General features: G+C 39.7%; 1 protein-coding gene across 9 annotated transcripts in view; it reads left to right on the top strand.

The window, feature by feature from the left end:
• Positions 1 to 18981, top strand: part of LOC131787295 (hemicentin-2) — an 81564-nt gene that overhangs the window by 46185 nt on the left and 16398 nt on the right. For all 9 annotated transcript variants that reach the window (XM_066174400.1, XM_066174393.1, XM_066174395.1 and 6 more), the window contains 32 exons: positions 594 to 839; positions 953 to 1198; positions 1675 to 1920; positions 2138 to 2383; positions 3040 to 3285; positions 3733 to 3978; positions 4162 to 4407; positions 4880 to 5125; positions 5247 to 5492; positions 5979 to 6224; positions 6333 to 6578; positions 7039 to 7284; positions 7393 to 7638; positions 8099 to 8344; positions 8453 to 8698; positions 9090 to 9335; positions 9431 to 9676; positions 10013 to 10258; positions 10519 to 10764; positions 10906 to 11151; positions 11486 to 11731; positions 12113 to 12358; positions 12797 to 13042; positions 13478 to 13723; positions 14140 to 14385; positions 14875 to 15120; positions 15573 to 15818; positions 15917 to 16162; positions 16691 to 16936; positions 17036 to 17281; positions 17844 to 18089; positions 18563 to 18808. In XM_066174400.1, the coding sequence (XP_066030497.1) occupies positions 594 to 839; positions 953 to 1198; positions 1675 to 1920; positions 2138 to 2383; positions 3040 to 3285; positions 3733 to 3978; positions 4162 to 4407; positions 4880 to 5125; positions 5247 to 5492; positions 5979 to 6224; positions 6333 to 6578; positions 7039 to 7284; positions 7393 to 7638; positions 8099 to 8344; positions 8453 to 8698; positions 9090 to 9335; positions 9431 to 9676; positions 10013 to 10258; positions 10519 to 10764; positions 10906 to 11151; positions 11486 to 11731; positions 12113 to 12358; positions 12797 to 13042; positions 13478 to 13723; positions 14140 to 14385; positions 14875 to 15120; positions 15573 to 15818; positions 15917 to 16162; positions 16691 to 16936; positions 17036 to 17281; positions 17844 to 18089; positions 18563 to 18808 (7872 nt within the window). The remainder of the gene's footprint in view (positions 1 to 593; positions 840 to 952; positions 1199 to 1674; positions 1921 to 2137; positions 2384 to 3039; positions 3286 to 3732; positions 3979 to 4161; positions 4408 to 4879; positions 5126 to 5246; positions 5493 to 5978; positions 6225 to 6332; positions 6579 to 7038; positions 7285 to 7392; positions 7639 to 8098; positions 8345 to 8452; positions 8699 to 9089; positions 9336 to 9430; positions 9677 to 10012; positions 10259 to 10518; positions 10765 to 10905; positions 11152 to 11485; positions 11732 to 12112; positions 12359 to 12796; positions 13043 to 13477; positions 13724 to 14139; positions 14386 to 14874; positions 15121 to 15572; positions 15819 to 15916; positions 16163 to 16690; positions 16937 to 17035; positions 17282 to 17843; positions 18090 to 18562; positions 18809 to 18981) is intronic.

The following is an 18981-nucleotide window of genomic DNA, read 5'->3' as shown; positions in this document are numbered from 1 at the left end:
CTTGAGCAAAATTCGCCTGTTCCCCCATAGGGTTCTGATGTATTCTATTTACCTCCTGGATCAATATCAGTATCTATGCAACTGCCCACCTACCCCTCCCTTAACCCAACATTAACCCTTAGTTGTTATCAATTGACTGTTGTTGAGTTAGGGGAGGGGTGGGTGGGCAGTTGCTCAGATACTGATATTGATCCGACCTCCCCTCATTTGCAGTCAATTTTCCATAGTACCCCCTTCATGCTTTCTTTTGAAAACCATACCTCCCTCCTCCTCCCAGAAAACCATGTGATTCCCCTCCCAAATCCCTCAACCCTCCCCAAGCAATACGTAATGACTGCTACCTAACAAGACTGTTTGAGAGAGAGGTGAAGAAAAACCGATACATTCCGGTTTTAATTTCGACACTCGATTTAAAAGTGTTGTGACAGAGCAGTAACTGGATGGGTAAGAAAATGCTTTAGTTATGTTATCACAAATCTACTCTAGATTGAGAAATCTTCTGATTAGCGCAACTTAATTTACATAATATCTTGTTAAATTTCATGGATTAAATTGTCATAAGCTAGCTGCAAACTTAACCCCTTCTTTTATAGATCCTCCAAGCTTCTCCATAAAACCTTCTGACAAAACTGTCATAGAGGCTAATGACGTAACGTTTACCTGTAATGCAACCGGTAACCCAACCCCAAAGATAGTGTGGATCAAGGATGGTACGACTGTGTCTCATGGGGAAACTTTGAGTTTGACGCCGAATAAGGGTGAATCTGGAGAGTACTGGTGTTCTGCGGAGAATGGACTGGGTCCTGCTATCAACACAAGTGCCTATCTTGATGTACAATGTGAGTAAAAACATGACACGAGTATGTTATCTTACGATTGCAATTCTCTGATTTAGCAGCGGATAAACGCACGCACTAGTTGCAAAACAATGATCTTCTCTGATCCATTGTAGTTCCAGCAAACCTAACAACTATACCAGTAAATCAAACTGTCCTCGAAGGAGAAACAGCCACATTGGATTGTGCAGCCTCTGGTAACCCAACACCAAACATATCTTGGATCAAGGATGGGATTACTGTGGGTAAAGGAGATCACCTCAGCTTAGTAGTCAACAGGAATCAGTCCGGAAATTACTGGTGTGTGGCAGAAAATGGATTTCAAACTATTGCCAATGCTAGTGCCTATCTGAATGTGCTGTGTAAGTATCAAATGGTTGTTTTAAGTACTTACTTGATAGTGTAAATTCCGGTTGCATGTTGTAAACGAAAACCAAAGTTATCTCGACGGCCATTTACAACAAAGGAAAATATAACAGAAGCGAGAAAAGTGACTTATGCGCAGTAAAACGTTGGTTATCAAGTCACAATCACTTTTGAGTTTTACGTCTTTGATCGGTGCGGAGTATTGGAAAGTTTTTCAAAACCATGAATGAACACAATGAAGCAAAATTTGTTGAGTCCCGGATTTCTACAAATATCACTTCAAAATGGCTTCAGTACGCAGCATAACTGGTCAATTTGACCTTTTCAAATAATTTGAGAATATTCCTCTCCCCAAACCGAGAGGTACAGTGTTATTTCCATTATTTCCGTATTGTCAATTGTCTCCGTGCTTCGTGCTTGAGACGTCTTCAGCATTTTATTATTATCCAATGGTTATTTATTCGATTTACAGTTGCACCAAGCATTACAGTCCGACCGACTAATCAAACCGTTGAAGAGGGTGGCGTAGCTACGTTCAACTGCAGTGCCGTTGGAAACCCAGTCCCAAATATAACCTGGATTAACAATGGGAAGACTGTGACTCAGGGAAACACATTGAGTATTGATGCTAACAGGAATCATTCTGGAAGATACTGGTGTTTAGCAGATAACGGATTGAATCCAACTGTCAACGCTAGTGCCAATCTTGATGTGCAATGTAAGTTCGTGATAGATATTGGGTTAATGGAACAGTAAAACGACAGCAGTCCAACAACTTAGTGGGAAGAATAAATTAAACGTATACAAGGATGGCTAGAGTTGCAAAGGCAAGGATTGAAAATGGCAAACTCAAAAAAATTTAAAGTAAGGTGGCTCTCTACAGAATAACAATTGTATGAACGTAATCTATATCTTTTCAATTTTTACTTTTTCAGTTTCACCGAGTATTACCATTAAGCCAACTGACAAGACTATTACTGAGGGTGATATGGTAGCCTTCCGCTGCACGGCTAGCGGGAATCCAATTCCAGAGATTAAATGGATCAAAGATGGGAAGACTTTGGCTGAGGGTAACACACTAAGCCTTAAAACAAACAGAACCCAATCTGGAAAGTACTGGTGTTCAGCACAGAATGGAGTGAAGTCTGCAGTTAATGCTAGCGCCAATCTTGATGTTCAGTGTAAGTACACAGGGTTATAGATAAGCGCCGGCAGCCGGCGAAGTACGCCGGCTTCTCTGCAAGGTTTCGCCGGCTACTTTCATTGCTTAATTCTAGAGCCCGTACAGAGATGATGTTTATCAGGTCTAAACTTGGGCTCAGTAAAAATATAAATTTGCACTGCCTATCTTTTCTGAAAACATAAAAAGACTTCTGACTCAAGGTTAGTTTAAAAACGTTCTGATGGGGACTATCTTTTTGACAAATCTTGCTGCGGTGGCAGGAAAGTACGAACGATATGACGTTTTGTCCGCCATATTGGATTTCGAGACCCACAACCGTTTACCTTTAAAAAAGCTCCGGCTACTTAAAACCTTAAAGAAAACCCTGGTACAATATAATTATACCACGAGAATATGATGAATATCAGGGGTCCGAAATTATGCTTGTTACAGGCACACAGAGATGATCAATCTTTTTTGAGTCAGTCTACAGTTGTAACAATCTGGTCATCGCAGGGTCCGATTCATGACACTTCTTGCCCAAAGGCGGTTATAGGACCTTTATTTTTTTACCTCATTTTCCTTTTCGTGAACGATCACCAATCTAGTGTTTAAAACCGCTAGGAAAAAAATGGTTTATTGCTCACTCTGTTTTGCTTTTATCCATTGTTTCAGTTCCACCAAGCTTTACTACGAGACCAAGCAACCAAACTGTTGTCGAAGGAACGAATGTAACTTTCCTTTGCACTGCCGCTGGGAACCCAACTCCGACTGTAACGTGGATGAAAGACGGGAGTTCTGTGGCTGAAGGAGAGACTCTCGGCTTTGAAACCAGCAGGAATGATTCTGGAAAATATTGGTGTTTGGCTAAGAATGGACTGGGTGAAGCTATCAATACAACTGTCTATCTTGATGTAAAATGTAAGTTTAAAAAGAAACAAGAAAAGTATTTTCACAAAAAATATTATGACAATGCCAACGAAGTGAAAAAAAAATTCAATTCGTGCCGTGTAACTTGGCTGAATTTGTGTATGTTCCAAAACACTAGAAACATGAAAAAGCAAACCTCCTTTGAAGATCTTCCTGTAGCCGATAGTGATATCCTTTCTTGATGTTAAAATTAAAGGTAACCTGAGCTTTTTTTAATGCGACAATTCCCGATTCCCACACTTTAACATCCTGTCTCTATCGAGAAACACTAGTGCGTTAGGAATAAGACCGAAAGCAAATTGGAATGGCTAACTCAGAGAGGGGATTGGAAGAGATTGTAAATGGAAACTTGATTAGTTTTTAATTTATTGTTGAAGATGAACAAGTCGTAACTCGGCTGCATAATTGAAAACTTATATCCTTTTATTCATCACTAAGTTTCCCCGAGTATTATCAGCCAACCAAAGGATAAGACTGTTATTGAGGGAGATATGGCAACCTTCCAGTGTACTGCCACTGGCAACCCAGCTCCTAATATAACGTGGATGAAAGATGGGAAGACTGTGGCTGAAGGAGACACACTTAGCTTCAAACCCAACAGAACTCAATCTGGAAAATACTGGTGTTTGGCAGATAACGGATTGAAGTCTCCTGTAAATACCAGCGCCAATCTTGATGTCCAGTGTAAGTACTTTAGCATTGTACCAGGAAAATAAAAAAAAGAAGTCGTCAATTGTATTTCAATATTTTTTATTCTTGTGACTTCTTGAGTTATTTTATCTCTTTTTATGTTCTTTTCACTTACCGAGCTAATGTTTTCCTATCTCCTGCTGTTCTAAACTTCATGAATGATTCACCATTTATTAGTTCCACCAAGCTTTACATGGAAACCAGCCAACCAGACTGTTATGGAAGGAACAAAAGCTGCATTCCATTGTAATGCCACTGGGAACCCAACTCCAAAGATTTCGTGGATGAAAGATGGGAATGCTGTGGCTAAGGGAAACTCTCTCAGTCTTGAAACCAACAGAAACAATTCTGGAAATTATTGGTGTTTGGCTGAGAATGGAGTGGGTGAAACTATCAACACCACTACCTATCTTGATGTACAATGTAAGTTTGATAAAGAAACTGACGAAGTAACGCGCTGTGTTAAAAGTTTTACGACAATCGTGTCGAAACCAGTGGTAGATCCAGGGGGAAGTTGGGGGGGGGGGGGTTTCCGAAACACTTTTCTCCCCCCTTATCAGACCTTTGGTATTTTTACAACTTGTCGAACGTCTAACCCTAAAATTGTTGCAAAGACAGTTCAACATACTACTACTTAGTATGAAGTATTTAAATTTACTTGTTTTTGAATAGTACTTAGCTTATCGAGGCTGAAAAATTGAAAATAAGTGTATTTAAGTCTGGTCGTCCTTCCCTTATTACGAATTTCTAGATCTGCTTCTAGCACACGTTTCAAAACAAACGAAGACACATCAGGATTGGCCTAGGACGAACAAAGCGACACCTGACTACTTTTTTGTTGTATTGTTGAAGATGAACACGATTACTTTTCTTTTTAATCGTCCTTTCTTCTTAGTTTCCCCAAGTATTGTCGTCAACCCAACGAACAAGACTGTCGCAGAAGGAAATGAGGTAGCCTTCCACTGTACTGCCACTGGGAACCCAACTCCAACAATAACGTGGATTAAAGATGGCAAGACTGTAGATGAAGGAGATACACTGAGCTTTGAAGCTAACAGAACTCAATCTGGAAAATACTGGTGTTTAGCAGACAATGGATTGAAGTTTACCGATAATGCTAGTGCCAATCTTGATGTTTTGTGTAAGTACGATAGCGCCCTACCAGGAGAAGAACTGAAAATCTTTGATGGTAGTCTATTATTAAGCATCTTTGTACTTGCTGGCTTTTAATTTACTGGTCTGTTTGTTTTCTCTTTTTCCAGATCAACCAAGTTTTACTTCGAGACCAAGCAACCAAACTGTTATCGAAGGAACGAATGTAACTTTCCTTTGCACTGCCACTGGGAACCCAACTCCAACCATAAAATGGATGAAGAATGGCACTTCCATGTCTAAAAAAGACACTCTCACCTTTGAAACCAGCAGGAATGATTCTGGAAAATATTGGTGTTTGGCTAAGAATGGGCTGGGTGACGCTATCAATACGACAGTTTATCTTGATGTGCAATGTAAGTTTGGTAGAGAAACAAGAGGATAACTGTTTCTTCAAAGAAAGATCATAACAATGATAATGAAATATGTAGAAAATAATTTACTTTTGTACCAACCAAATTGTTTTCCCTGATGTGCCAAAATCTCAACAAATTTAGTAAAGAAAGAAACCCTCATGCAGATCACATCTTTATGTAACCCCGGTGTAGAACTTTATTTAAGTGAGAATGGTGTCCTATCTGATACTAAAGTTTCACGAGCTCTATACTCGGCAGTTTTCTGTTCCCTTAGTGTTATTTGTTTTCATTATCGCGTTTTAAATCAACAAACATCAAGGAGTCGAGTATTAAGCCCAAAGCAAACAAGGATAGCTTAGGTCGGAAAGGTTAGGAAATAGTGGAAATGAAAAGTTGATTTACGCTCAATTTTTGAAAATACACAAATCTTGACTTTGCTCCAAAATGTTCAATTTGCTTTATATTTCTCTAAATCACTTTTTTTAGACCCATCAAGTATCATCATTAAGCCAACGGACAAAATTATTACCGAGGGTAATTTTGTAACCTTCAGTTGTGTTGCCACTGGTAACCCAACTCCAAAGATAACATGGACTAAAGATGGGAAGACTGTGGGTGAAGGAGACACACTGAGTTTTGAAACCAACAGAACTCAATCTGGGGAATACTGGTGTTCGGCAGAGAACGGAGTAAAAGCTGTTGTCAATGCCAGCGCTAATCTTGACGTCCAATGTAAGTACATTAACATTATACCAGTTTTCACTTGTGGTCCAATACTTGACCTCTTTTTACTAACTGCTTTGTTATTCACTTTTTCATGCTGTGTGTATTATATCTCAGTTCCACCAAGCTTTGATTCAAGACCAACAAATCAAACTGTTATTGAGGGAACGAATGCAACTTTCCATTGCACTGCCACTGGGAACCCAACTCCAACTATAACGTGGATGAAAGATGGAAAATCTGTGGCAGAAGGACACACTCTCAGCTTTGAAACCAGCAGGAATGATTCTGGAAAATATTGGTGTTTGGCCACGAATGGACTTGGTGAATCTATCAATACAACTGTCAATCTTGATGTACAATGTAAGTTTGGTAAAGAAACTACGGAAAAGTTTTTCCTAAAAGAAACATCATAACAGCTCAAATAAATATCTTGGTTCAACCTAACTGTCTTTCCGGATATGCTAAAATCTCATCTATTTTAGTAACAGATAGAAAAGCAATATGAAGTTTCACATATTTATGTAACTCCGGTGAAGACGTTTATTTAAATAAGATTGGTATCTTAAAATATCAAAATTATACCGAGGCAACACAAGCTCTATACAAGGCAGTGTGGTGTTCCCTTGCTTATTTTTTGTTCATAATCCCTTCTCTTGTTACCAAACATCAAGGAATCAAGTGTAAAGTCAAAACCAAACAGCGTTGGTTAAGGTCGAAATTAAGAATTGATTATTTTGTGCTGAATTGTAGAAGATAAACATGTAGCGACTTAGTTATCAAATGTACGACTTGTTTTAGATTTCTCTTTTCCCATTGTTAGACTCCCCGAGTATCATCCTCAAGCCAGAGGATAAGATTGTTACCGAGGGAAAATTGCTAACCTTCCAGTGTGCTGCCGCTGGAAACCCAACTCCAAAGATAACGTGGACTAAAAATGGAAAAACTATGACTGAAGGAGACACACTGAGTTTTAGACCCAATAGAACTCAATCTGGAAAGTACTGGTGTTCTGCAGAGAATGGGGTGAAATCTGCTGTCAATGCCAGCGCCAATCTTGATGTCCAGTGTAAGTACAATAACGTTATAGCAATTGTTATTTGTGGTCCAATACTTGACCTCTTTTTACTAACTGCTTTGTTATTCACTTTTTCATGCTGTGTGTATTATATCTCAGTTCCACCAAGCTTTGATTCAAGACCAACAAATCAAACTGTTATTGAGGGAACGAATGCAACTTTCCATTGCACTGCCACTGGGAACCCAACTCCAACTATAACGTGGATGAAAGATGGAAAATCTGTGGCAGAAGGACACACTCTCAGCTTTGAAACCAGCAGGAATGATTCTGGAAAATATTGGTGTTTGGCCACGAATGGACTTGGTGAATCTATCAATACAACTGTCAATCTTGATGTACAATGTAAGTTTGGTAAAGAAACTACGGAAAAGTTTTTCCTAAAAGAAACATCATAACAGCTCAAATAAATATCTTGGTTCAACCTAACTGTCTTTCCGGATATGCTAAAATCTCATCTATTTTAGTAACAGATAGAAAAGCAATATGAAGTTTCACATATTTATGTAACTCCGGTGAAGACGTTTATTTAAATAAGATTGGTATCTTAAAATATCAAAATTATACCGAGGCAACACAAGCTCTATACAAGGCAGTGTGGTGTTCCCTTGCTTATTTTTTGTTCATAATCCCTTCTCTTGTTACCAAACATCAAGGAATCAAGTGTAAAGTCAAAACCAAACAGCGTTGGTTAAGGTCGAAATTAAGAATTGATTATTTTGTGCTGAATTGTAGAAGATAAACATGTAGCGACTTAGTTATCAAATGTACGACTTGTTTTAGATTTCTCTTTTCCCATTGTTAGACTCCCCGAGTATCATCCTCAAGCCAGAGGATAAGATTGTTACCGAGGGAAAATTGCTAACCTTCCAGTGTGCTGCCGCTGGAAACCCAACTCCAAAGATAACGTGGACTAAAAATGGAAAAACTATGACTGAAGGAGACACACTGAGTTTTAGACCCAATAGAACTCAATCTGGAAAGTACTGGTGTTCTGCAGAGAATGGGGTGAAATCTGCTGTCAATGCCAGCGCCAATCTTGATGTCCAGTGTAAGTACAATAACGTTATAGCAATTGTTATTTGTGGTCCAATACTTGACCTCTTTTTACTAACTGCTTTGTTATTCACTTTTTCATGCTGTGTGTATTATATCTCAGTTCCACCAAGCTTTGATTCAAGACCAACAAATCAAACTGTTATTGAGGGAACGAATACAACTTTTCATTGCACTGCCACTGGGAACCCAACACCAACTATAACGTGGATGAAAGATACAAAATCTGTGGCAGAAGGACAAACTCTCAGCTTTGAAACCAGCAGGAATGATTCTGGAAAATATTGGTGTTTGGCCACGAATGGACTTGGTGAATCTATCAATACAACTGTCAATCTTGATGTACAATGTAAGTTGGTAAAGAATCTAAGGAAAGTGTTTCCTCAAAGAAATATCATAACAGTACTAATGAGATTTGTAGAAAAAATTACGATTGGTGCAACCTAACTGTCTTTCCTGATGTGCAAAGAAAGTCATCTGCCTTTGTAACAGATAGAACAGCAATATGCAGATCTCATCTTTATGTAACTCAGGTGAAGAAGTTTATTCAAGTAAGATTTAGAGCTTTATGCAAGCCAGTGTGCTGTTCCTTGATTATTTTTTTCATTAACCCTTCTTTAATTAACAAACATAAAGGAATCAAGTATAACTTCAAAACCAAACAACGCTGGACAAGGTCGTGACGATCAGAAAAGATTGCTAAGGAGTATTGTTTTAGATTTCTCTTTTCACATTTTTAGACCCCCCGAGTATCATTCTCAAGCCATCGGACAAGATTGTTGCTGAAGGAGACATGGTAACCTTCCAGTGCGCTGCCACTGGGAACCCAACTCCAAAGATGACGTGGACTAAAGATGGGAAAACCGTGGCTGAAGGAGACACACTGAGTTTTAGAACAAACAGAACTCAATCTGGAAAATACTGGTGTTCGGCAGAGAATGGATTGAAGCCTTCTGTAAATGCCAGCGCTAATCTTGATGTCCAGTGTAAGTATTTTAGCATTATACCAGGAAAATAGCTATGAGCTATTTCAATTTACAGACAAATATAAATTTTATGCATGCTTTCTCTTCTGTTACAGTTCCACCAAGTTTTACTTCGAGGCCGAGCAACCAAACTGTTATTGAAGGGACGAATGTAAGTTTCCTTTGCACTGCCACCGGGAACCCAGCTCCAACTGTAACGTGGATGAAAGATGGGAGTTCTGTGGCTGAAGGACACACTCTCAGCATTGAAACCAGTAGAAACGATTCTGGAAAATATTGGTGTTTGGCTGAAAATGGACTAGGTGAAGCTATCAATACGACGGTCTATCTTAATGTGCAATGTAAGTTTGATATATAAACTGGCAAAATAATATGCTCTGTAAAGAGCATTTACGACAATCCTATCGAGACGCTTAAAAAAATCAGATCGGTTTGTTCACTGCAGTTGTTGTATGCTAGCTTTGGAAAATGGAATGCAGTGCAAATCTGAAAACCTTCGTTGGAGATCGTGGCCGTGGAAATTTCCCTTTAATGGATGATAATGCCTTTTCTAAGTCTGTATTTAAGGTTAATTTATGTTATTTATTTATTTTTGTGTTTTCTATGTACTTGTCATTACTTCAGTAGTCTTTGAAGATGGACACTTTTGTTACCTGTTTTTTTCCTTCACCTTTAAGTTTCACCGAGTATTATCATCAAGCCAACAAACAAGACTGTAGCTGAAGGAGACATGGTAGCCTTCCATTGTGCTGCCACTGGGAACCCAACTCCAAAGATGGTATGGATTAACAATGGGAAGACTGTGGGTGAAGGAGACACACTCAGCTTTGAAACAAACAGAACTCAAACTGGAAAATATTGGTGTTTAGCAGAGAATGGACTAGCGTCCGCTGTCAATGCTAGCGCAAATCTTGATGTTCAGTGTAAGTACCATACATTTGACCCCGTAGAATAATCAGTAACCCGTTGATTGCAATCTGTGTTAATTCTTCCACATCCGCAATAGTCTTTGGTTCCTCCCTGACAAACTATCACTAGTCTTCTCCGTCTCAATAACAACTCAATGTTTATGTTTCATGTGCGTAACATAGCTGCTACAAAGAAAATACTTCACGGATTTTGCATAAAGAATTTAAATCCTACAGATTTGAATACTGTGTATGATTTTTTTATTTTATTCCAGTTCCACCAAACTTTACTTCGAGACCAAGCAACCAAACTGTTATCGAAGGAACAAAAATCATATTTAACTGTTCAGCAACTGGGAACCCTCATCCTGACATGTCATGGCTTAAGGATGGAAAGACTGTGGCAGAAGGCGACACTTTGAGCCTTGAAACCAGCAGAAATGATTCTGGGATATATTGGTGTTTGGCTAAGAATGGAGTGGGTGAAGTTATCAATGCAACTGCCTATCTCGATGTACAGTGTAAGTTTGGAAACCAAACTCGTAAAATTGTTTTCTTTCAAGTGATATCATATCAATGCTATCGGTGAAAGTTGACCACAATACTCTTACTTTTTCAAATTGTACACTTTTTTTAATATCTGAGTTATTAACCCCTTTCAGTCTCACCAAGTATTATCACCAAGCCAACAAACAAGACTGCTATTGAAGGAGATATGGTAAGTTTCCGTTGTAAAGCCACCGGGAACCCAACTCCCATGATATCATGGATCAAAGATGGAAAGACTGTGGCCGAAGGAGATACTCTGAGCTTTAAAACCAACAAAACTCAATCTGGGGAATACTGGTGTTCAGCAGCGAATGGTATGAAGGCTACTGTGAATGCCAGTGCCAATCTTGATGTCCAGTGTAAGTGCAATACATCTGTACCAGTTGATCCGACTACAAAGACTTAGTAAGTTACTGAAAGAAGCTCAACTCAACTGCGATCAAAGTAATGCGGGAGTACGTTGTTTCTGCTTCCTTCGTTGTGTGATTCGTCTCGAAAATTCCCGCCACCCCCTCCCCCTCCCCCAAAATAATCAGTTGCGAAATAAAGGCTCGCCTTACTTGCTTTTCTAATAGGCTCCTTGCCCTCCTTTGTTCTGATCGGTCATTCTGGTTTGAAAGTTTTTTGTTTATGTTTTACAACATGCAGTAGAAATGCGCTCTGTGAAATGCAATTAGATCTCATTTGTTTCAGTTCCACCAAGCTTTACTTCAAGACCAACTAACCAAACTGTTATCGAAGGAACGAACACAACCTTTCACTGTGCTGCCACTGGAAACCCAACTCCTAAGATGTCGTGGCTGAAAGATGGGGAAACTGTGGCTGAAGGGGACACCTTGAGTCTTCAAACCAACAGAAGTGATTCTGGAAAATATTGGTGTTTTGCGGACAATGGACTGGGTGATGCTATCGAAACGACTGCTCATCTTGACGTACAGTGTAAGTATGGCGAAGAAAGACTGTCAAAAGTTGGTTTTTTTCGATAAACTGTCCAAAGGATAAAAAGCGTGAAGTGCGGTCGTTTGTGTCTGTTTACAAATTTGACATCTCCATATAAAAGGGAATTCTTCAAGCTGGTTGAAGATCAGAGAAAATCATATTAAAAATTACTCCATGTTCATTCATAACATTGATATAATTTTAATATTATGTTTCCGTAACTAGAGCGAAAATAAGGGATAGGGGTTACAAGACTTAAGACCTCTATCCTACATTTATCCTCCCTCCCAATGACTAGTCCCTTTGTAGTTCTTGGTATCTCTGTGCTGTGCTCTGTTTCCAATGTATTGATATATCACGAGCGCTTGTTTTCTGCCACAGTCCCACCAGCTCTGACTGTTACTCCTACAAACTTAACTATGGCCGAGGGTCACAATGCAACTCTCCGCTGCTCAGCTGCGGGGAATCCCACTCCAACGATAACATGGATGAAGGATGGTCAGACTGTAGCTACAGGAAGATCACTTACTTTAGAAGTTAAGAAGGAAGATTCTGGAATATACTGGTGTATTGCGGATAACGGTTTGAGAGTCACGGCCAATGCTAGTGCTTTTCTTAACGTTCAGTGTGAGTAAATGCTTTAGTTTATATCTCACATAGCCGAAGGTGTGCTTTATGAACCACTTTTTTTGTCCTTACCACATTTTAACGTCATCTGTGATCAATTATTGGACAGACCCGCGGCCAATTAGGATCTATTTGTCTATAGTACAGTACTGCTCGTATGTATAGAGTCAGAGGCGCGTCGTACATGGGAATTACTTCACTTATTTTGTGTAATTTACTTGCATTTTACACTTACATGCGTGCATTTTTGATAAACAAGTAGCTTCTGATGTGATGTGAAGTGTGCGTGCTTCGCGCGCGCAGTGCGTGGGAATACCACGCGTGTAACGCATGTGTAATGTTGCGGTATACCCGAGCAGTATTGTACATTCAGTCTAAAGATCGCAGTGTTATCTGCGTTTAAATTTTTGCTCAGTGTATTCCGTTTTACCATTTTAGTCTCATCTGGTTTCACTACGCTACCATCTGACCAGACTGTCATGGAAGGCGAAGAAGTGATATTCCATTGCGCTGCCAAAGGAAACCCAACGCCTAGAATAACTTGGACAAAGGATGGAAATATACTGGCTTCAGGAAACACTTTTAAGTTTACAGCCCGTAAGAATGATTCCGGAGAATACTTTTGCTCGGCTGAGAATGGAGTAGAACTAGCCATCAATGCAAGCGCCCATCTTGATGTACAGTGTAAGTTTTACCTTGTAGTTTTCACCGATGGTCGTCTTCAACGTTAGCAATTTTTGTTATCTTTTTTCCCAGGTGTCTTCTGTCTGACCGAAAAACAAACAATCTTTGGTCTCTTTTAAACCGAAGGTCAATTCAGCGGGGTAGAACAAAATTGTGTTCCGGCATGATTTAAAATCGCCTAAGTGATTACCGATTATTCACCGTGATTATTCATCTTGAAATACAGTTCACGATACAGCAAGGCTCAGACCCTCTCCTTCCCAAGGGTAAACACGAATTTGTCCACTATCAATACAATTTCAGGCAAACGAATTCTCAGAACTGAAATTATAAGAAACGTTTGATTGGCACAGTGCGGAAAATTTATGTGAAGATGTAAAGAGTGAAGCGTTTGATAGTGTATACTAAGTTTTCTTTGTTTGTATTGTGTCACAGATGCACCAAGCTTCGTGGTCAAACCAACGAACAAAACCATAACTGAAGGTAGCTCGGTGGTATTCACTTGCGATGCCACTGGAAACCCAATTCCAGAGATTACATGGTTTAAGGATGGGGAGACTGTTGCTAAAGGAAAGAAACTGATGTTTGTTACCAATAGGAATCAATCTGGAGAGTACTGGTGTTTAGCTGCCAATGGGTTAAATGTGACTGTCAATGCTAGTGCTTCTCTTGATGTTCAGTGTAAGTATAGCTTAGTGTAAACTTACACTGATACCAGGGTCGGTACAACAAAATTAAAAAAATCGCAGTGCAGGAAAACGAACAATAATTCAGTCAGTGTCAATCAGTACTTACGACTATGGCAAGGAAAGGGGACGGGGAATTCATGAGCTATTCATCTCCTGTTTTCGATTATTGGATCGGTGAGTTTAGTGATCCTTGTAACTGTAATGACAATGCAAAAACTTGACAGCAAAGCGCTCCTGAATAAGTGCGCATCGGCAAACTGTTAGAGGGTTCCCTGAAGTTGATTAGCATCGTGGGCGAAAAAAATTAGAAAGAATCCATCAAGACGCTAGCAAGACGAATTTCCATTATCTTGATAATGTTGTTCCGGATAACCGAACTCCGCCGAACTTACTTTACGTTATTTGCAGTTCCACCAAGTTTTACAGCAACACCAAGCGATCTGACTGTTCGAGAAGATAGTGAAGCAATATTCCATTGTTCTGCCTCTGGTAATCCAACCCCTGAGATAACATGGATGATAGACGGGAAGACTGTGGCTCAAGGAGGTGTGCTGAGGTTTTCTGCCAAACGAAATCAGTCTGGGGAATATCAATGTTCAGCAGATAATGGACTGGGTGTGAATATCACCGCTAGTGCCTCTCTTGATGTACAATGTAAGTTGACGTAACACGTTTGTCAATTTTGGACAAAGATTAAACATGTCAGTGATGCAAACCATGCTTCAAGCTAAAAATTTAAATAATATGTGAGGCCACAAGGCGACAAGAATGTGGAAACCATCATCTATGTGATATTGTCTTTCACGTAAAAGCAATTTCTCGTAATCGGCATCTTTGGAAATGCTCGGGATTAAGTAGGGAAAATATGCGAATTATTCCACTTTTGATTTCATTTCAACCTTTTCCTGCTGCGTTTACACTTCATGTCAACGATCCCTTTATGATTTTCATTTATCATTTGCTTTTATTTAATTTCTACTTGGAGTTTTTCTATTTGAGATCCACACAGCATAGGACAGAACACAAAAGAAAGAGAAATGAGCCTTTGAAGGCGTAAATGCTAAATCATAAAGTTAGGAATTGGAATTAAAAGTACTGCTTAACGGTATAACTGCCCATTTTGTTATCTCTTTTTTTATTCAGTTGAACCAAGTTTAATCACAACACCAGATGATCAGACAGTTATCGAGGGAACCAAAGTAACATTCCTCTGCAATGCCTCTGGGAACCCATCTCCAAAGATAATGTGGTCAAAAGATGGTAAGATTCTGACTGAGGGAGAAACTCTAAGCTTTGAAGCGAACAGGAATCAATCTGGAGAGTACTGGTGTTCAGCAGAGAATGGATTAAGTGTGACTGTCAATGCCAGTGCCCATCTTGATGTTCAGTGTAAGTATAGCGTGGTGCGGCACTACTGTTGCCGAGATCACTGAAGAATAGGAAACAAATAACAACGAAGAAAAACGAATAATAATTCATCGAAAATCACGGGGAATAAAGGAGGTACTCATCCCTTATTTTCGATAATCAGATTGGACAGTTCCATTGACTCCGGAAACAGCAATGGCAACGAAAAACTTTTGAAATAAATAACTCCTAAATTAATGTGTACAGTGAAATTACGTAAGGTTCCCTTACAGTTCTCTAGTACTTCGTCGGGGCGGGAGGGGGGAGGCTAAACGCTTCATGGTGTGCCATTAGGCGAGATCATTCTGTACTGCTGTATATTTTAAAAAAACAATTGTAACGCGATACTAACCTCGTTCCACGAATCCTCATCGTCTTTATAATGTTAAACCAGATGGCCGAGCTCCTTCGAATATATTTTATGAAATTTGCAGTCCTACCAAGTTTTACATCAACACCAAGCAATCTGACTGTTCGAGAAGGTAGTGAAGCAATATTTCTTTGCGCTGCCACTGGGAACCCAACTCCTACGATAACATGGATGAAAGATGGGAAGATTGTGGGTCAAGGAGATGAGCTGAGGTTTTCTGCCAAACGAAATCAGTCTGGGGAGTATCGATGTTCAGCAGATAATGGACTGGGTTTAAATATCACTGCAATTGCCTCACTTGATGTACAGTGTAAGTTTACGTAACACGTTTGTCAATTTTGGACAAAGATTAGACACGTCAGTGATGCAAACCATGCTTCATGCTAAAAATTCCCCTTTTTTATTTAGTTGAACCAAGGTTAATCACAACACCAGATGATCAGACAGTTATTGAGGGAACCAAGGCAACATTCCACTGCAATGCCTCTGGGAACCCATCTCCAAAAATAACTTGGTCAAAAGATGGTAAGACTCTGACTGAAGGGGAAACTCTGAGCTTTGAAGCGAACAGGAATCAATCTGGAGAGTACTGGTGTTCAGCAGAGAATGGATTAAGTGTGACTGTCAATGCCAGTGCCCATCTTGATGTTCAGTGTGAGTATAATGTGGTGCTTCGCTACTATTGCCGGGTTCATTGAAACAAAGAAAACAAATGCCAGTGAGGTAACCGAATAATAATTCTTTCGGAAATCTACGGAGTCGAACAGTGCTTACGACTGAAGCAAGCAAAGGTGATAAGTCGTGTAGAGGGTCTTCATCCCTTTGTGTTCGATAATCGGATTGGTCAGTTCCAGTGACCCAAGAAACAGTCATCGCAACGAAATACATGTGACAACGTGTAAATCCTAAATTAATGTGTGCATTCATATTATGTAAGGGCACCCTGCAGTTGACTAGTATTTCATCCGTGGGGAGGCTAAACGCTTCATGCTGTAGATTTCTAGATAAGCTTTAGTGGGTTTAATCACTTTGCCCATGGACGGAATCACTCTGCACTACCCTATATTTTAAAAGTTAAAAAAATGTTTTGCTACACTTACCTCGTTTCTCGAATCCCCATCGTCTTGACAATGTTAAACCAGATGGCCGAACGTCTTCGAATATATTTTATGAAATTTGCAGTCCTACCAAGTTTTACATCAACACCAAGCGATCTGACTGTTCGAGAAGATAGTGAAGCAATATTTCTTTGCACTGCCACTGGGAACCCAACTCCTACGATAAAATGGATGAAAGATGGTAAGATTGTGGGTCAAGGAGATGAGCTGAGGTTTTCTGCCAAACGAAATCAGTCTGGGGAATATCGATGTTCAGCAGATAATGGACTGGGTGTAAATATCACTGCAATTGCCTCACTTGATGTACAGTGTAAGTTTACGTAACACGTTTGTCAATTTTGGACAAAGATTAGACACGTCAGTGATGCAAACCATGCTTCATGCTAAAAGTTCCCTTTTTTTTATTTAGTTGAACCAAGGTTAATCACAACACCAGATGATCAGACAGTTATCGAGGGAACCAAGGCAACATTCCACTGTAATGCCTCTGGGAACCCATCTCCAACGATAACTTGGTCAAAAGATGGTAAGACTCTGACTGAAGGGGAAACTCTGAGCTTTGAAGCGAACAGGAATCAATCTGGAGAGTACTGGTGTTCAGCAGAGAATGGATTAAGTGTGACTGTCAATGCCAGTGCCCATCTTGATGTTCAGTGTAAGTATAGTGTAGTGTCCATCTTGATGTTCAGTGTAAGTATAGTGTAGTGCGGCGCTACCATTGCCGGGGACAGTGAAACAAAGTAAACAAATCACAGCGAGGTAACCGTATAACAATTCTGTCGGAAATCTACGGAGTCGAACAGTACTTACGACCGAAGCAAGTAAAGGTGATAAGTAGTGTAGAGGGGCCTCATCCCTTGTGTTTGATAATCGGATTGGTCAGTTCCAGTGACCCAAGAAACAGTAATCGCAACGAAATACATGTGACAACATGTAACTCCTAAATTAATGTGTGCAATCATATTATGTAAGAGTACCATACAGTTGAGTAGTATTTCATTCGGGGGAAGGCTAAACGCTTCATGCTGTGGATTTCTAGATAAGCTTTAGTGTGTTCAATCACTTTGCCCATGGGCGAAATCACTCTGCACTGCCCTTTATTTTAAAACTCAAAAAAATGTTTCGCTACACTTACCTCGTTACTCGAATCCTCATCGTCATGACAATGTTGAACCAGATGGCCGAACTTCTTCGAATATATTTTGTGAAATTTGCAGTCCTACCAAGTTTTACGTCAAAACCAAGCGATCTGACTGTTCGAGAAGGTAGTGAAGCAATATTTCTTTGTACTGCCACTGGGAACCCAACTCCTACGATTACATGGATGAAAGATGGGAAGACTGTGGGTCAAGGAGATGAGCTGAGGTTTTCTGCCAAACGAAATCAGTCTGGGGAATATCGATGTTCAGCAGATAATGGACTGGGTGTGAATATCACTGCTAGTGCCTCTCTTGATGTACAATGTAAGTTTACGTGACACTTCATTTTGGAAATTTGCCCAAAAGAGCAAACAAATTAGTGAAGCAAACTACGCTTTATGCTAAGAATTGCGATGAAATGTGACGCCAAACGGCGACAAGAATCTGTATTTGGTATTTGATATTGTCTTGGATATAAAGACAACTTGTCTTAACTGGGGTCTTTGTAAATGCGTGGAATTTAGTAAGGAAATAGGAGACTCATTCTATGTTTGAGTTCTTTTGATTCTTTTTGTCTCGTTAACTTTTCATCCCAACCATTACTTTACGATTTTCATCAATCAATTATTAAAGATTTTCGATTTGAGTGCCACACGGCAAAACACCTAATCCAAAAGCTAGAGAGAGGAGTCCCCAGAGACCTGAATCCTAAATTTTAAAGCCAGGATATTGTTAGTATTGAAATTATTTTGGGAAGATGTGATGCGTATTTCGTTCCTTATTTATTTCTCATTTAGTTGCACCAAGTTTGATCTCAACACCAGCTGACCAGACAGTTATCGAAGGAACCAAAACATCATTTTTCTGTAATGCCTCTGGAAACCCATCTCCAAAGATAACTTGGTCGAAAGATGGGGAGATTCTGACTAAAGGAGAAACTCTGAGCTTTGAAGCGAACAGGAATCAATCTGGAGAGTACTGGTGTTCAGCAGAGAATGGGTTACGTGTAGTTGTCAATGCCAGTGCCCATCTCGATGTTCAATGTAAGTAATTTTTTTAAAACTAAGCTAGTGAGCAGCACTCCGCGAACAGTAGTTGTAAACCTTCTTCATTCCCCGACGTATTTCGTCAAACTGTCGTAGACTTGTTCAGGGAGTTTTACAAGCTAACAATAAACGCCTGTATTTATAAGCCATAGTTAGCGGCTATACAGAAG

Source organism: Pocillopora verrucosa, chromosome 11, assembly GCF_036669915.1.
Source record: "Pocillopora verrucosa isolate sample1 chromosome 11, ASM3666991v2, whole genome shotgun sequence".
In the NCBI taxonomy this organism is placed as follows: Eukaryota; Metazoa; Cnidaria; class Anthozoa; order Scleractinia; family Pocilloporidae; genus Pocillopora; species Pocillopora verrucosa.
The sequence above is the reverse complement of the archived record's forward strand: the minus strand, read 5'-3'. Positions and strand labels throughout refer to the sequence as shown.